The sequence below is a fragment of the Dendrobium catenatum genome, unplaced genomic scaffold (assembly GCF_001605985.2).
Source record: "Dendrobium catenatum unplaced genomic scaffold, ASM160598v2 fragScaff_scaffold_1680, whole genome shotgun sequence".
Classification (NCBI taxonomy): Eukaryota; Viridiplantae; Streptophyta; class Magnoliopsida; order Asparagales; family Orchidaceae; genus Dendrobium; species Dendrobium catenatum.
Genome location: NW_021320142.1, coordinates 1224892 through 1241493, shown reverse-complemented (window position 1 = coordinate 1241493; position 16602 = coordinate 1224892). Strand labels below are relative to the sequence as shown.

Here is a 16602-nt window from a genome sequence, read left to right as displayed (position 1 = left end):
TCACAATCTCCTTCAACTTTCATTCTCTTGGTGTAAAAGAATATTGGATTTTAGATAAAGACAAGCTCTCTTAATTTTTTAATATTTTCATCATTTTAATTAATCTTAATGATCCATATATGTGTTTCAAATTTGATGAAAATACTAATATAGATAAGTTCGTTAATTTGTTTTTGATACTATATCTCAATGCCATAACGTTATTTCAATATTCAAAGGTAAATTAATAATTTGCTAAATGGATCGCACCCTCTGTAAAATATAACACTAAAAGAAAATATGGGTTAGGAGTAGCTTAAGGTGAATGGTAATTAAGGAAATATTGAGGGTAGGTAATTAGACATCAATAATTAAAACATAACTTTTCCAATAGATCATATGATAATCAAACACATCTAGTTCAACTAAAGAACATAAATTTTGGAAGCTAGACATTATACAATGGAGAAAATATATAATATTTTCCCTTTTATGGTGTCAATTGATAAAATTCAATTATGATAGCTTGATGTACACCTTATCTTTAATTTATTAAATTTTAAGCTTGAGCTCTAAAACCAGAGTTGAAGTAGCCTTGGGAATGGATTATCCAAGGATTTCACTTGCTATGTAGAAGGGTACCTTAGACGTAGGGACACTCCTTAGAATATTTTGGGAAAGTGTCTTGAGGTAGAGGGCCAAGGGAAGGTATTAGTCAAGACTTGTTGGTTGGCTAAGACCTACAACTCCCTTTTTGGTTTTCACATTAAGATTATTACAAGGAGAAGAATTTAAGCCATGGAATCACTTGGAAGAGTTAAATAATGTTAGGAGATATGTTTTTGAGTACTCGGTGAAAACAAAAAAAAAATGTTTAAGGGTGTGTAATTTGAGATAAATTAAAACTACATGCAAAAAAAATGTTTAAGCTAAGGACATATGGCGGGCCTCTAATGACATCGTAATGTTCAATGGATTTGTGTATATTAGATTTGTATTAGATGACTTAGATCCAATAGGTTTAGAAGGTGATGGAGTGGAGAGGACCAAAACTAGCTGACTATGAACCCTTCCTCTAGCGATTGCTCCCTATTAGGATCTCCCTTTGGTGTGGTGGCAATAATGGCTGAATAGTTGAGTCAGATGGTTGTATGATTCTAGAAGAATATAAGGTGTGAGTGAATGTGAGATTATTTCAGCTAAAAAAAAGATAAGAAAACACTTAGTTCTCTCATTAAGGGGAAGCCAGAGGGTACAACCACCCAGCACCAAAGTTAGAAAATCAACAAAAAAATTCTTTTTGATCTATTCTAATAAATAGTTAAAGCATTAAATCATTATCTAAAATTCAAACTTAAAAAAAAAATCTAAGAAAAATGAAATTATTGAAATATCCGTGCAAAATAGTAACTAGAGTATAATAACTCAGTATTTCTGTCCTAGCATGGAATGGTTCACCACATGACTTCCTAAACAAACCTATTTCTAATTAGAATAAAAAAAATACCATTATGTAAATCTTGAAAAAATCAAATTTGGGGCGAAAATTTTGAAATTCAAGCTTTAATAGAAAATACAAGTTATTATTATTTTTTTTTTCTTTCCATATCAAAGCCCATCATGGATTTATAAGATTATTTTTTTCATGATAAATTTCAATACCTTGATCTCTTGATGAATTTGAGCCATTGATCCCGATATTTTGATTGAAAATATAAGTTATTATTTGCTTGATGATAAAAAATATTCTTTGTATCGAAAAACAAGTTGATGAGGGCGGGGTTTAAAAAAAAATTCTAAAAATTTTAAATTTTAAGTAATGCATTTGAAGAATTTTGGTGTAGATGATATTGTATTTATACATTTTCATATTTATAAATACCCCTCTATTTTAAAAGTTTAATCATCAAGTAAAAATTCTATCTACTCGTCTATAAAATTAAGAGCAAATATAGTAAAGTTAATCATATCATAATATAGAATATATCAAAAAAATTTCCAAAAAAAAAAAAAAGAAATTGCACATTCACAATATATCCAAGCTATAGTATATTGTCTTTAAATATTATTGTCATACAAACTTAGCACAGAAAGCATACATATTTATAACACTTTCTGATTAATATCATCTCCCTATTTCAATAAGTAGGCCAATAACCATCCAGATCCATGCACGACTCCTCCAAATTCTGAATCCTACTGGCTGCACCAACTATGTTGCTGCCACTACCATACCCAGATTCACATTCTGCAATGTTACCCATAAATGGTTGTGGCAACAACACCCCTTCTGTTGTGTTCAATGGTGTGTTCATGGCCCTCAAGAGCTGCTGTCCTCCAAGGTTGAGGTTCAGGCGGCCGAGCGACGACGGTGGCTGCGGAAAGCTCGCGGTGCTGTGATCAAATTGGGTGTTGATTGTTTGAAAGTTGAGGGAAGAAGGGGGTCTTCCGGTTGGATAGCGTAGTAGTTCTGCCAGATTGTGGCTGCCGAAGAAGGTTGGAAGTATGGGAGGTCCAATAATGTTGAGGCTGCATGGGCTGATGAGCCTGTGGGATTGGCTTGTGGATGAGCATTTTTTGCTGCTGGAGTTGCTCTTCAAGATGACACGACAGACGACCCATTCGTCGACCTGGAAAAGCTCAAGTATTGCTAAGATTTGATTGCATGAGTGTAAGGAGTTTTATAAAGAAGTAATCTGTATGTTGTGTTTGTGATTATCAAATATTTTTCGTAAAGATGTCAAAATTTGTTGCTGGTAACTTGGTTTTATCAACGATGATGATTTATGAATACAAATATATATCATGCAATAGTGCTGAAATGCTTCATGAAAATGGAATTTTTTGTAGATTATTTTTGTGGGACTTTTGCTATATATGTAGAGGCCTATAAACTATGATGTGTAAATTGTGCAAAAAAAATTGATGCAAGGGTTCACCTTCTTGAAATTAATCGTTGTTAGCTGTGAGTATCCTACGTGAAAGTTCACCGAGAAGGTCCACACAATAATTTTTTTTTTTCTTCAGAAGTTTCGTTTAAGATATATCGAGATGAATTTAGTTTTGCAACACTATTCTAACTAAGGCTTCATTTGGGTAAAATTATTTTTTTGTATAAAAATGTAAAATTAAAAAAAAATTGTATTAAAAAATGGCTTCATTAAGCGCTAAGAAAGCTGCCTAAATTACAACAATGCTCTTTTCTGTTGTGCATGAATAGCTGTCCCGGTTGTTATATTGCAAAATAGAAAAATATCTTGCAACTTAGGAAAAAAGATGTGTCTTGCATTCCTAGTTGAATTTAAATTGAAGGAGATAAATTTAGCTTTTTACATGTCCTTGAAAAAGAAGAATACATAAAAATATAAACTGCTAGTTTTGTGTGTCATTTGTGGGTGATGTTAGTTTGTAGATTATGAGCTTTATTTGGTTATCATTAGGTTTTTGGGGGTCTTTTAATTATATAAATATCCCTTCTTAGAGGAAACTAGAATATGCAAGATCCATGAATGATAGAACTTTTTTTAGGGATGTAGAAAAACTCAAAATCGGAAAAAAACTACGGAGCTACAACACACCAAGAAATCCACCATAAAAATTGAAAGAAATAGGTATATATCTCTTTTCTCTTTCACTCGCTTCTTGCTCTTGTTCTCACTTATTCCATTTTTCCTTACTAAACAAAAGAAAAAAAGCCTCTATATGCCACCAATGGATACATGCCACCCTCAAGAAAACAAGAAATAAAAACTGTCAAGTCTACCCCGAAGCATTGTTGTGCTATTTTAGAGCGTTGCGGCGTTGAATTTAGAGCACAGCGGTGCTCCACTCATTATCTTTTCTACTAGCAAATTTTTGTAGCACTAGGGTGCTTGGCACACAGTGTTAGGGCGCTCAGGTATACAACATTGGGGAGCGTTGATACATATATAATGCTAGTCATTGCATGAAAAAAAAATTTCAAGTAGGAGGAGCCCCCGCACCCTCCAGCGAGAACGAAAAATTGACTTGTGGTCCGAGACAACAATACAATCTGATTGATCAACACTATCAGATTGAAAAAAAAAAACACTATCAAATTCCGGACAGACTAACAACTTTGACTACTCTCTTTTCTTGCCCAATGACAACTCGAAGTTACAAGCATCCTCAAATTATGCCATTTTTCATCAATTAAATGTAGGGCTACAAATGAACCGAATATTTGATGAGCTACTCATGGCTCGGCTCGATAAAAGCTCGTTCATATTCACTTGATAAGATAAATGAACGAGTTTGAATACTTTTGATAAATATTTTATAGCTAAATAAACGGACTTGAACAAGTTGTTGTTCGGCTTCATTATGTTCACGAATTGTATCGTTTAATGCTTGTGAACAAGCAAATTAAGAAGCTCGATTATAGCTTAACTAAGGAGCTCAATTAGAATTAGATTAGAGTTTTAAAAATTAAATATTATGAAATTTAATAATTGTTTTACTAATCCTATCTAAAATTGTTTAATAATTTATTTTTACTTCCCCATTCGATCTTAAAATTTGTGAACAACCAGCTCTCCAATCAAATATAAAATGAATCATAGATCATTTTTGGTAACTCAAAAACACTAATTAGATATGTTCATGAACTAGCTCATCTGATAACTAAAAAATACTCATTAGATGTCTTCTTGAATGCATGATGAACTTGTTTTATAGTTTAAAAAATTTCACGAGATATGTTCAAAAACATGCTTGATATAATTGTTTGTTAGAAGACACGATAAGGCTCATTTGTTAGGTTAATGTACATCTAGAAGTAGAGCTCGTTTATAGCTCGATAAACATGAAAAGCACTGAACATGAGCTAAACATGAACCAAATATGAACACCCATTAATTTAAACAAATCAAACTTGAATAAAAACAAAAAAGCTCGAATCTAACTCGAACTGAACTTGAATAAGTTGATAATAAACGAACTTAAACATGAACACGCACATACTCGGCTCAGCTCTATTTGTTTGCAACCCTAATTGAATTAATATCAGTTGAGTTTTAGGTATATCCTCGAATAGTTATTTCATATATTGTATTTTTCTATTTTTTCTAATAGTTTTCCATTTTGAGTGTAAGAAATAGTGCTGTCAGTGAGGGTCATTGCCATCCGAGTGACATCTATATCCATATCAACATGATCATCCCCAATCATACATGAAATTATATCATGCTAACTTATCACACATTATCCTAGAACAGGTCACACACAACCATTGACCTCTACCTTAGATCCGAAACCTTGATCGCACTTTGCAAGTCCTAAACATCCTCTTTCACTACTGAAAATTCAGGTATTACTGGCGGCCAGTACCGGCAGTCATTTAGCCGCCGATAATACCAAAATTTCATTTTCCAGAGTTCACATCGCTCGTACCAGGTCCACACTAAACCCAACTTCGTCTTTCATTGTCATTTGCTTTGTTTCCAAGCCCAGATCTGCCTGCTTCCATCGAAATTCATCCACATCTGCCACTCCGCACTAGACCTACTTCTCAGCCATCCAATAACTCAGATTTTGCCAGTTTATCATTTTTTTTATTCATATTTGAACGATCTTAAGGGAAAGGTTTCTGTAAGGGCAGATGCATTTACATGAATAAATATAAAGGGGCAGTTTTGTGAGCCATTTGGGAGTTGTGTGAGTTTATAAGTTCACTACATGAAAACAAACCACCTATTGCTACAAAATCCACTAGAAAATAAGTGAAATCCCTCTTTAAAAAATTATTCTAAATCTAAAAATTATAAATAACTTGAATAATATCTAATTAAATTTAATCATTCTAAGTCTATCATAGTAAAAAATTAAAAAAATTTAAATCTAACAAACTTTTTAAATTTAAAAAAAAAAAAAACAAAATCTAAATGTATTCGACTAAGCTAAAGCTAATATACATTCAAAAAATATATAGGCATAAATAAATAAATAAATAACATAAAATATATATATGCATAAATATTATATAGATCTAAACAAAGCACAATAGATCTACAAGGTAAAATGTTGATCTATAACAAATATATAGATCTAATCTAAAAGAATTTAAATCTCACATTCTAGACAGAAAAAAAAAATAAACTCTAAAATGAAAATTCAAAATAAAGCTTGTATGAGGAAGAGGAAGTGATGTACTTCGTGAAAATTTTGTCACTTGAACTGGTGGAATGTCACCAAAAATGGTGGAAAATTCTGCCAGGTAATTTTTTTTGAAAATTATATTGGAAGTGACCCCCATAAATTTTCTGATGCCTTTTACCGATAATTTTGGTAAAAATTTTGGCAAATTTTTTCAATCGGTTCTTGTTGCAGGTATTCTCCTGTTTTGCTTTAGTGTTTACCATCTCTAATAGATAATTATTAGGTTTATATGAATCTTGTAATGATATAAATATCCCCCTTTAAGGGGAAGTTAAGACATATGGATGCATGCAGACGTGAGAGTCATACCATAAGGTTTCCTTTGAAACTGGACTTTGGCTGCAGGCGGTACTCATGCATTACCCAATTGGTCTTCTCTCCTCTTGGAGCCCTTCCCTTATAAAACACAAGTGTCTTCTTCATACCTGCAAGCTCAGAGCTTCTACTGTCGTATATCTCCTTATCCTTCCCTGTTGTTTTCCAGTATCCCGAATTTGTTGCACGGTTTGTCCTCATTCCTGTGGGATACTTTCTGTCCCTTAAGCTGAAGAAATACCATTCTTTCTCCCCCATCTTTGCTTTTCCTATAATTGTGAGCAAAACAATATAATTGTGATTTTCTTGTCTCCCAATTTTGGAAAATGGTGGAGTACAAGAAGGTATACATGCATGGATAACGTGGAGCTAAAGCTTCAGTAGTTCTATCAGGTAGTATATCTGCTAGAAATTAAAAAGATGGATATATTTATTTGAATTAAATGCATATCATAATTTATTAATGAATTTGGTGGTTTATATATTATATTTTTGATAAAATCTCTACCTTTTTTAGGCATTTCTTGTATTCATTGTGCTTGTTTGCATCTGGAGCTCATGATACAATATTTTTCCTTTTGATGTTGACTTAAGCAACATTTGAGTAAAGGTTTGTATGTACATAAAGTTTATTGTGGTGCACACAATTAATGCACAGCAGATGACTAGAAGCTTTTCTTCTTATCATCTATTGCTCATAATTATGATATTTTACTAAAAATGTAGGATAAAGTGTTTTGGTAGCTAACTAAGGAAAAATTATATGTTACGTGTGGTGTCCGGACACATCGGACTTCGGACGAGTCACGTCACCCAATACACAGTGTATTTGATGACATGACGTATCCGGATTGACCTCCGACGCATTCAGACACCGCACAAAATAATCTCACCTAACTAAGAAAGAAAACTAGCAACTAACTACCTTTTATATTTATATATACATACAGAAGATTCAAAATTAACACACGATAAATGATGAAATGAATGTAGATCCAGAAAATTTAGCTTACACTTTGTATTAGTTTTCTAGCATCATTAGTTTCTTCATAAGCAAGGCATATATTTACAAGCAAGAAATTTGTAGTTAAAATGCAGGAGTTTTTATAATTTGTTTTTTTTTTTAATAAGAACTGTAGGTAAAAATATTTAAAAATTTAAGTAGGTGCTTACTTGCAAAAGAAAGAGTATTGCTACACTGTTCAAATAAATCTACAAAATAAATTTATTAGAGGTTCACCTTCTTAGGGAGCTAATGCATATATATGTGGAAATCTGAGTGCAGCTGTGAAGGGATGGAGCTAGGAAGGGCTCAGGCCTTAAATCAATTTTTTTTTTAGAAAAATAAGCATTTTTATAATTTTGTTCACCTTCAATAAATGCAATTGCACAAATTCTAGAAAAAAAAATTATATTTTTATTCCATGCATAAAATTATACGTTTCACAATCTTATTTTATCCAACATTAAAAGAAATTAGGCTCTAGCTCCGCCCCTGATCTGAGGTTATGCATGTAATTTTGCTATTGAGGGTTTTTGTTGATCATCCAAATTATTGAGTGTTTTTTTATGATTAACCTCTTATAACACGCATTTAAAGCGCAGAACACTTCCTAGTTGAAATCTGTTTAAAACAAGAAGATCATATGTTGAACAAAGTTAGCAAGAATTGTCAGCAAGAAAATCTTTTTAGAAGAAATCAGATTGATTAAGAACATATAATTTCTTTGATGATATAATAGTAGAAATTAAATTTCTTATTTTGCTTAAATAATTGAACATGCAGCAATAAATAAAAATACATAGGATGCTTCCTAATGTTTAAACCCTAACTCAATCTATACATGAAGTTTCTGAAATTTTCTAGTCTCAAAACACAAGTTAATCATCATTCCAATTCTCATATTGGTAATCAATAATAAATTTCCTAGAATATATGTTGATACAGATGAATTCAATCAAATTAATCACCATTAGTTCTAGCAAGCAACATATTTCTCCTTAAAATAACAAAATTTTGAAAACCCTTCAATGTTTAAACAACTAGAACTATATCATATTTAAATATAACATACTCCCATAACCCTGAAAAAAAAAAAAAAAACTTCATATGGGAGAAAAACGAGCTACAATCAGCTGGACTATCCTTTCCCAAGAGAAATAGCAGATTCAAGTTTTGGCCAAGTATGAACTAAGAAAATATTATTTTTTCTACCTGGGAGATCCCAAGGCTCACACTTGTTGAGATCAACTTCTGCAATTGCTCTTGCTGTGAAATTGGCCTTGGTGATCTTATGAGTAAGATAATAAGTGATTAGCTCTTCATCGGTGGGATGAAATCTAAACCCAGGAGGCAATTTCTCCTCCTCAGCTTCTGCACCATCCATCTCTCCGCCTTCTTTTCTATTATTCTGATTCTGCATGCTTCAATCTCTTCTATAACAAAAATCTTAATTTTGTTCTTCGCTCAAAGAGATGGTTACACTTTGAAATAACAGATGTGTGGATTTATGTGGAAAGTGAAGAAGCGAAGGAAGAAAAAGGAGGTTACAAATTATTGAGTCTCATCATATAAATATATAGGAAGAGAGATTTTTGGCCAGTGGGGGAAAGTTAGGATTTACACGGAAGGCCTTCTACTATTAAACTATCATGCTGGCTAACTTGTAAAGAAGATTATGAATGAAGCTTTGAAGAGAGAGAGAGAGAGAGAGAGAGAGAGAGAGAGAGAGAGAGAGAGAGAGAGAGAGAGAGAGAAGCGAATATTTCATTCAAGCTTTATCATCTACGGGCCTTCCTTTGGAACCTAATAGCTAGGCATGGTTTCATGCATTTAGGATATTTTTGGGGAGAGTGATTCATAAAATTTCTTAAAACATTGGTTGGTATTCTGCTTAATATCATTGGCATTAGTATTTTAGTGATAGTAATTGTTGCATGTCAGAACATTCACAGTGGTAGAGAGATAGAGTGTTGTTTAGCATTCTAGTTTTATGCAAAGATTCAATACACAAACAGATAAGAGATATGGATGCAAGAGTCATAAAAGACACAAATATTTTATGTGGAAAACTCTGAAAGGGAAAAAACCATGGGTCCTGTCTCTGTTAGAATTATATATTCCCTCCGATCACCGTTGCCGCCGACTATGGTCCCTCTAATTATCATTGATCGCCGACTTTGATCCCTTAGATCACCGTTGCTCGTCGATTAAAGTCCCCTCGCTACCATTGTCTGCCCACTATATTTCCTCTAGCCGTTGTCTTCCACCGACTACCATTTGCCAACCTCTATCACTAACTGACTATGATACCTCCGACCACTAACAACAGTCTCTCCGACTACCATCGCCCATTGACTACGGTCCCTCCAACCACTGTCAACTGTCGACTAATGTCCCTCCAACTGTTGCAACTCGAGCCTATGAATTTATGCTTTTGATAATAATAAATATTGTGGCTCATTTTCTGTTATCTACTTGTATTTGTAATTTATTTTTGTTTTTGTGTTTACTAACATTTCAGGATTACATTGCACCTTACAAGACTCAAGTTTTAGCAAAACAAGTTTATTTGTAATTTTCATTAATATATTTTTATTCTGTAAGGATGTATGCTTGCTTGTAACCTTGCTCCTTAATTATGTCTTTTAGAATTTTTTATTTTTGATCACATCGTCCGGGATGATCCTCAAATTGACCTGGACTATCAGTTAAAAAAAATAGAAACCATAATTAGGGCATCCTGGTTAAGGCAGTTGTCATTAAACGCATTATCCTATACGATTTTAATATCGATCGAGATGATAGGCTTAAATCATAAAAAATATACCGCCAGAACAATTTAGGTATTATTTATTATTGAACATCGTCACGACATCGTCCTTGACGATGTAATACAATTATGCCTAAATTAATCTAGTAATTAAGAAAAGCAATTAAGGTTTGATTGCTCGATCATATCATCATTGACGATCACAAGATTGGCCGGGACGATCAGTTCAAAAACCATAGTTGTTCCTGAACTATCAAACATCGGTCAGCTTCTATTCAGGGCAATATTATAGAAGATATGTGTGAATTTAAATTAATCGTATAAGACGATATTCTATCGGCCTGGATGATATGAACAAAAACCTTTTGATCATTCCAAATTGTCCTGACTGATTGAGCTTAATTTGTACTAATTGTATAGGTCGATATAAAATTTATATCATCCTGGACGATAATCTCAATTTGTTGCAATTAAGAGCTAATTTGGAGCTCTTCTATTTAAACTTTGTCAAAGACTTTGAAAGTGTCTTTGACAGCCATTGAAGCTTCTTTCTTCTGGAAGAAATTTGAAGAGAGAACTTAAAAGGGAGAGAGGAAATGGTAGAGTTTGAGAGAGGGAGAAGATCCTTGAAGGGGTTTCAAGAGTGTGGAGGGGGTTCCACACGGTTGCTCCGACAAGCTTGCACCTTAGTACCATCGGATTCAAGATTCATCTTGAGGGAAGTTTTGGGAAGAAGAATATCACTTTGGTGTTAGTGGACCCTGCTACTCCACCGCACCAGGGAAGGTGAAAGTGATTTTATAAGAGCTTTTCTGCTTTGCTGTGGGGGCTAAAGGAGAGACACCGAGTTTAGTGCAATACTTGGAGGGTGCATCCGGGGAGTGGATATAGGTCAAGATTTGACCAAAACACTATAAAATTTGATGTTTTCTTTCTTATTATTGCTTCAACGTTTAATTTCTGCTCTTTGATTTTAGTAGTGAATCTTGTTTTGGTTGTGATTGTTCTTTTACTTAAAAAATTTTTAAATATCCAATTCACCCACCCCCCTCTTGATTAGCCTTGGAACTAGTTCATAAGGACTCAACATTCCTAACGAACTTTCAAATGGTATCAGAGCGGGATTCATAAAATCTAGTTTTTAAAAACTTTTAAATTTTGATTCATGGCTAATTTTATAATTATAATATTATGGAAGGTTATTCAATCACCCGACCACCTTTATTTGAAAGTATTATTTTTTTATTTTTGAAATATTTGCTTGTCTACTTTCTTGCAATCAATTGATTATCGAATATGATAAATAATTTTAACTGGTTATTCTATACAGTCATGTATTATAGATGAAATTAAAACTGATATTTCTTTTAATCAATGGAATATGAAAGAACAAATTAATGCTAAATTAAATGCTAAATCATTAAATTAATTTTTTTGTGCTTTAAATTATGAAGAATTTATATTTGTATTAACTTGCTTTACTGACAATGAAATTTGGAATAAATTATGCACTATATACGAAGGCACTAGTAAAATCAAACAATCCATATATATTTGAACTATTTTGCAAATATCTTACAAGATGATCTTAAATATGTATACTAGATTTATTCAAATTGTGATATCATTACATGCTTTAGGTAAAAAATTTTTAAAATTTAAAAAAGTCAATAAAATTATATGTTGTCTACTTGATAAGTTTGATGCCAAAGTGGTTGTTATTTGTGAATCAAAAAATTTGAATGAATATTATATTGATAATTTGATTGGCTCATTCATTACCTAGGAGCAATGCTTGGGCTAAAGACTTTTGGATATATATGAAATGATAGTACTAAATACTGAAGACTCAGAGAAAAGTGACTTAGTTAGTGACGAAAACGATGACTTATCAAACAAATTAGAAATCTCACTAAAATATAAGCATCAATAAAAGTGGAATAAAGGTAAAAATGATAAGAATATTAAAATTTCTTATGACATTATTTACTTTAGATATAGGAAACCTAGATATATGAAAAATTAGTGTCCTAATTTGAAAACTCTTCCTGTAAAAGAAAAGGATAAAACTAGGCAAATTATAAAAATGACAAATAATAAAAAGCAAAATTCTCCTGGACAGACTTAACTTTTGAATCATCAGATTAAGAGCAAGATAATGTTTAAACCATTATTTGTGTGTTTATTTTTCTATGTATGTATATTTTTGTTAGTCTATATGTTTTTTATATTTTTCTTTGAATTTATTCTTTTTCATTCCTTTAACTTTTCTTTTTTTTTTTCTTTTGTTAAATTTTTTATTTTGTCTTTACTTACTCTTTTTATGATGTTTTCTTTGATCAATACACACTTATCATCATCTTTTTTTTTAAATCAAATCTTTTTTAAAGTTCATTTTTTTAAATGAAAAATCTACATCTTATTTTTCTTGAATTTTTATGTAAGTTATGATTAATTTTTCTAAAAATAGTCAAAGAAAGAAAATTCATGATTTTGACTCTCTATCTCTATTTCCTAAAGAGGTTATTTTACTTTTAATTCAAAATCTTTATTATATTTTAAATTGGATTTTGAAACTGGACTTTTTCGTCTTCCTACATTTTATCTATCACATAAAAATCTTTTGCAAGTTGTTGAATGAACCTCATAATTTTTTTATTCAAGTAGTTTGTTTTTTCAATAAAATGGATTTGCTTTAGTTTTTAAAATATCAGAAAGGAAGCATATTTGATTGAAAAAAAAATGGTCAATGATGCCAAATTGAGAAAGATACACAAAGTGTATCAAATATTAAAAGATACGTAAAGTGCGCCAAATAACTGACAAGAGACATAAAATGATCCCACAAAAAGTATGCTTACTTTTCTTATACTACTTAAAGCTTAAGAAAATCCTTGATATTTTTGGTACATGAGCTTGAAAATCATGATTTTTTATTCACCAATTTTTTTGCATTAATTTTCTATTAGATATATTTTATGAAAGGAGTTTTAAAAAAATTAGTATTTCTTTTTCTATTTTATTCCTTGATATAAATATTTAATTGATTTTTTTTTAGCTTTTAAAAGAACTTAAGCTTGGAGTAATAATTTTTAAATTTCTTACCTTTTCTGAGTTATGCATTGTTAATACATTCTTTAATAAGTTTTTGAGTAAAATCAAGATGTAACTCTCTCATTTTAAAGACTTTTTAATCAGGGTTTGATTTGTTAATTTGTGACCCTTCGCTTTTTGATAATGTCAAAGGGAACGTACTACTGTATTTATATCTTTTTTTGATACCTTTTTTTCAAAAAAAAATAAAAATAACAAAAATTGATTTCCCCTATTTTTAAATTTTTATTCTAGTAAGGGGGATATTAGGAGAAAATATTTTTCCTTTTTGTAAATCCAACCTGTAATATTTATCATCATAAAAAAGGGAGGGATTGTTACAACTTAAGCTTATGAGTTTATGCTTTTAATAATAATAAATATTGTGGCTCACTTTCTGTTATCTACATGTATTTATAATATATTTTTGTTTCTATATTTACTAACATTTCAATATTATATTGCAACTTATAAGGCTCAAGTTTTGATAGAATAAATTTATTTGTAATTTTTATTAATGCATTTTTATTCTGTAAGAATATATGCTTGCTTGTACCTTGCTTATTAATTTTATCTTTTTAGAGTTTTCTATTTTTGGTCAGATCGTTCATGACGATCCTCAAATAGGAATAGACGATCATTTAACAAAATAGAAATCCTAATTAGGGCATCCTAGTTAAGGCAACCATCATTAAGCGCATCGTCCTGGACAATTTTAGTATCGATCGGGATGATAGGCTCAAATCAAAAAGAATCTATCGCCAGAATAATTTAGGTTTTATTTATTTTTGGACATCGTTCAGGACATCATCCTGGACGATTCAATGCAATTATGCCTAAATTAATCTGGTAATTAAAAAAAGCAATTAAGATTTAATTACTCAATCATATCATCCTAGACGATCGCAAGATTGACTAGGATGATCAATTCAAAAACCTTAGTTATTTCTGGACGATCAAACATCGACTAGCTTCTATTCAGGGTGATGTTCTGGACGATATATACATATTTGAACTAATCGTACAGGACGATATCTTATCAGCCTGGATGATATGAACAAAAACCTTCTGATCATCCCAAATTGTCCTAGCTGATTGAGCTTAATTTGTACTAATCGTACATGATGATATTTATATTATCTTGGATAATAATATCGATTTGTTGCAATTAAGAGCTAGTTTGGGGCTCTTCTATTTAATCTTTGTCAAAGATTTTGAAAGTGTCTTTGATAGTCATTAAAGCTTCATTCTTCTAGAGAAAACTTGAAGAGAGAACTTGAAAGGGAGAGAGAAAATGGTGGAGTTTGAGAGAGAGAGAAGATCCTTTGAGAGGGTTTCAAGGGAGTGTAGAGGGGGTTCCACACGGTTGCTCCGGCGAGCTTGTATCTTAGTACCATCGGATTCAAGGTTCGTCTTGAGGGAAGTTTTGGGAAGAAGAAGATCTCTTTGGTGTCTAAGGACCCGACTACTTCGCTACATTGGGGAAGGTGAAAGTGATTTTATAAGGGCTTTTCTTGGTTAGCCTTGGGACTAGTTCATAAGGGCTTAACATTCCTAAATAACTTTCAAGTGGTATTAGAACACTTTCACCAACCACTGTCGCTCAGCGACTTTGGTCCCTCCGACCCCAATCGCCCACCGACTAAGGTTCCTCTGACCACTGTCGTCTGCCGACTATTATCCATCTACTATGGTCTCTCCTACTGTTGGACACTGGCTACAATCTCTTTGATCATCTTTGTCCACTAACTATGATCCCTCTTACCATTATTATTTTATAACTATAGCCCTTCCAACCTCTATTATGCTATATTGGTCCCCTATACCTTAATAGCCTGACTACGGCCCCTACGACTTCCATTACCCAACTTCGGTCATGCCGACCAAACGAAAGAGCCAATATTCTTTTTAGAATAACTCTCATATCACTAGATTCTTTCAACTCCCATCATGTAATGGGTTGTATATGCACTACGGGAAAATCTGCGATTACCGTCGGATTTTCCGGCGGAAAAATTTGCGCTGGCAAATACGGCGCATCATGCGAAGGAACGTTTATGATGTTTTTTCCGGTGCATATGGCACCATAAAGTTTTTGACATCTACTGCGCTGGTAAAAGATGTCGGAGTAAACCAGCATTTTACTGGTTTCAGTGCACTTTATGGCAAAAAATAACTAGTTCAGTTACCGGCGGATATTGCGCCGGTGTATTTAAACTCAATGACTTAAAACCGGCGCATTCTGCGCCAAAATTTTTTTGCAGTCTTGGATGCCAGAAAATCCACCGGCGAAAGCCCTATTTTTGAACCCGATCCTCTCTGGTTGCTCATTTATTTCATGCATTTCTCTCACATCGCCGCTGTTTCCCTCGTCGACCTCCGTCGCTCTCCTTCGATCGAGGTCGCTGAGCAGTTTGGATGGTCACCGGACATCGCCAACGGTCATAACATTCCTCGCCGGCGAGAGGTCCAATTCTGACCGCAAGTTTTCGCCGTACGCCTCTCGTCGATTACCCGTTGATTGTAAGTTTTTTTTATTTAATTTGTTTGGATTCATGCCGAGTTTATCTGTTATGGAAGCTATACATTTTTTGAGAGATTTGATGGATAAATATAGAGAGAGTAAAGAGGATCTACATATGTATTTTAGTAGATTTAAACAAAGCATATGATAAAGTTTCAAGAGGAGTTCTATTGAGAGTTTTTGCCAAAAAAATTTGTTAATAACGCTTAAATTCAATGTTTTTTTGTTTCCAAACTTTTCAAAATCAATTTGGATTCATGCCGGGTAGGTCTACTATGGAAGTTATACATTTATTGAGAGGTTTTGATGGATAAATATAAAGGAAATATGTGTGATCTGCATTTGATATTTATTGATTTAGAGAAAGCATATGATAAAGTTTCAAGAGATGTGCTATAGAGACTTCTTGAAAAAAAGGAGTTAATAATATTTGTATTCAAAACATTATAGATATATATGCATGAGGTATTACTTGTGTTCAAACACAAGGTGGTTTGACCAAGTATTTTCCTATTATGTATGGATTACATAAAGGATCGACCTCAAGGCTAATACTTTTTTTGCTTTAGTTATGGACATTCTCAATAGGCATTTGCAAGATGATGTACCTTTATGTATTCTTTTTTCTAATGATATTTTGCTTGTTGATAAGATTAGAGAGGGAGTTTAAGGTAAACTTGAATTATGGAGGTCAACTTTCGAGTTTAAAACTAAATATACTGAGTATAATTTTAGTAGCAA

General features: G+C 32.4%; 1 protein-coding gene across 1 annotated transcript; it reads right to left on the bottom strand.

Moving 5' to 3' along the window:
* Window positions 1-2053: 2053 nt before the first annotated feature.
* LOC110106875 (protein CUP-SHAPED COTYLEDON 1-like) lies at window positions 2054-8998 on the bottom strand. Its single transcript, XM_020836943.2, has 3 exons — window positions 8687-8998; window positions 6466-6740; window positions 2054-2609 (listed from the first exon to the last, which is right to left on the bottom strand). The coding sequence occupies exons 1-3, from the start codon at window positions 8892-8894 to the stop codon at window positions 2118-2120; spliced, it is 975 nt and encodes a 324-aa protein (XP_020692602.1). The 5' UTR covers window positions 8895-8998; the 3' UTR covers window positions 2054-2117.
* Between the last annotated feature and the right edge of the window lie 7604 nt (window positions 8999-16602).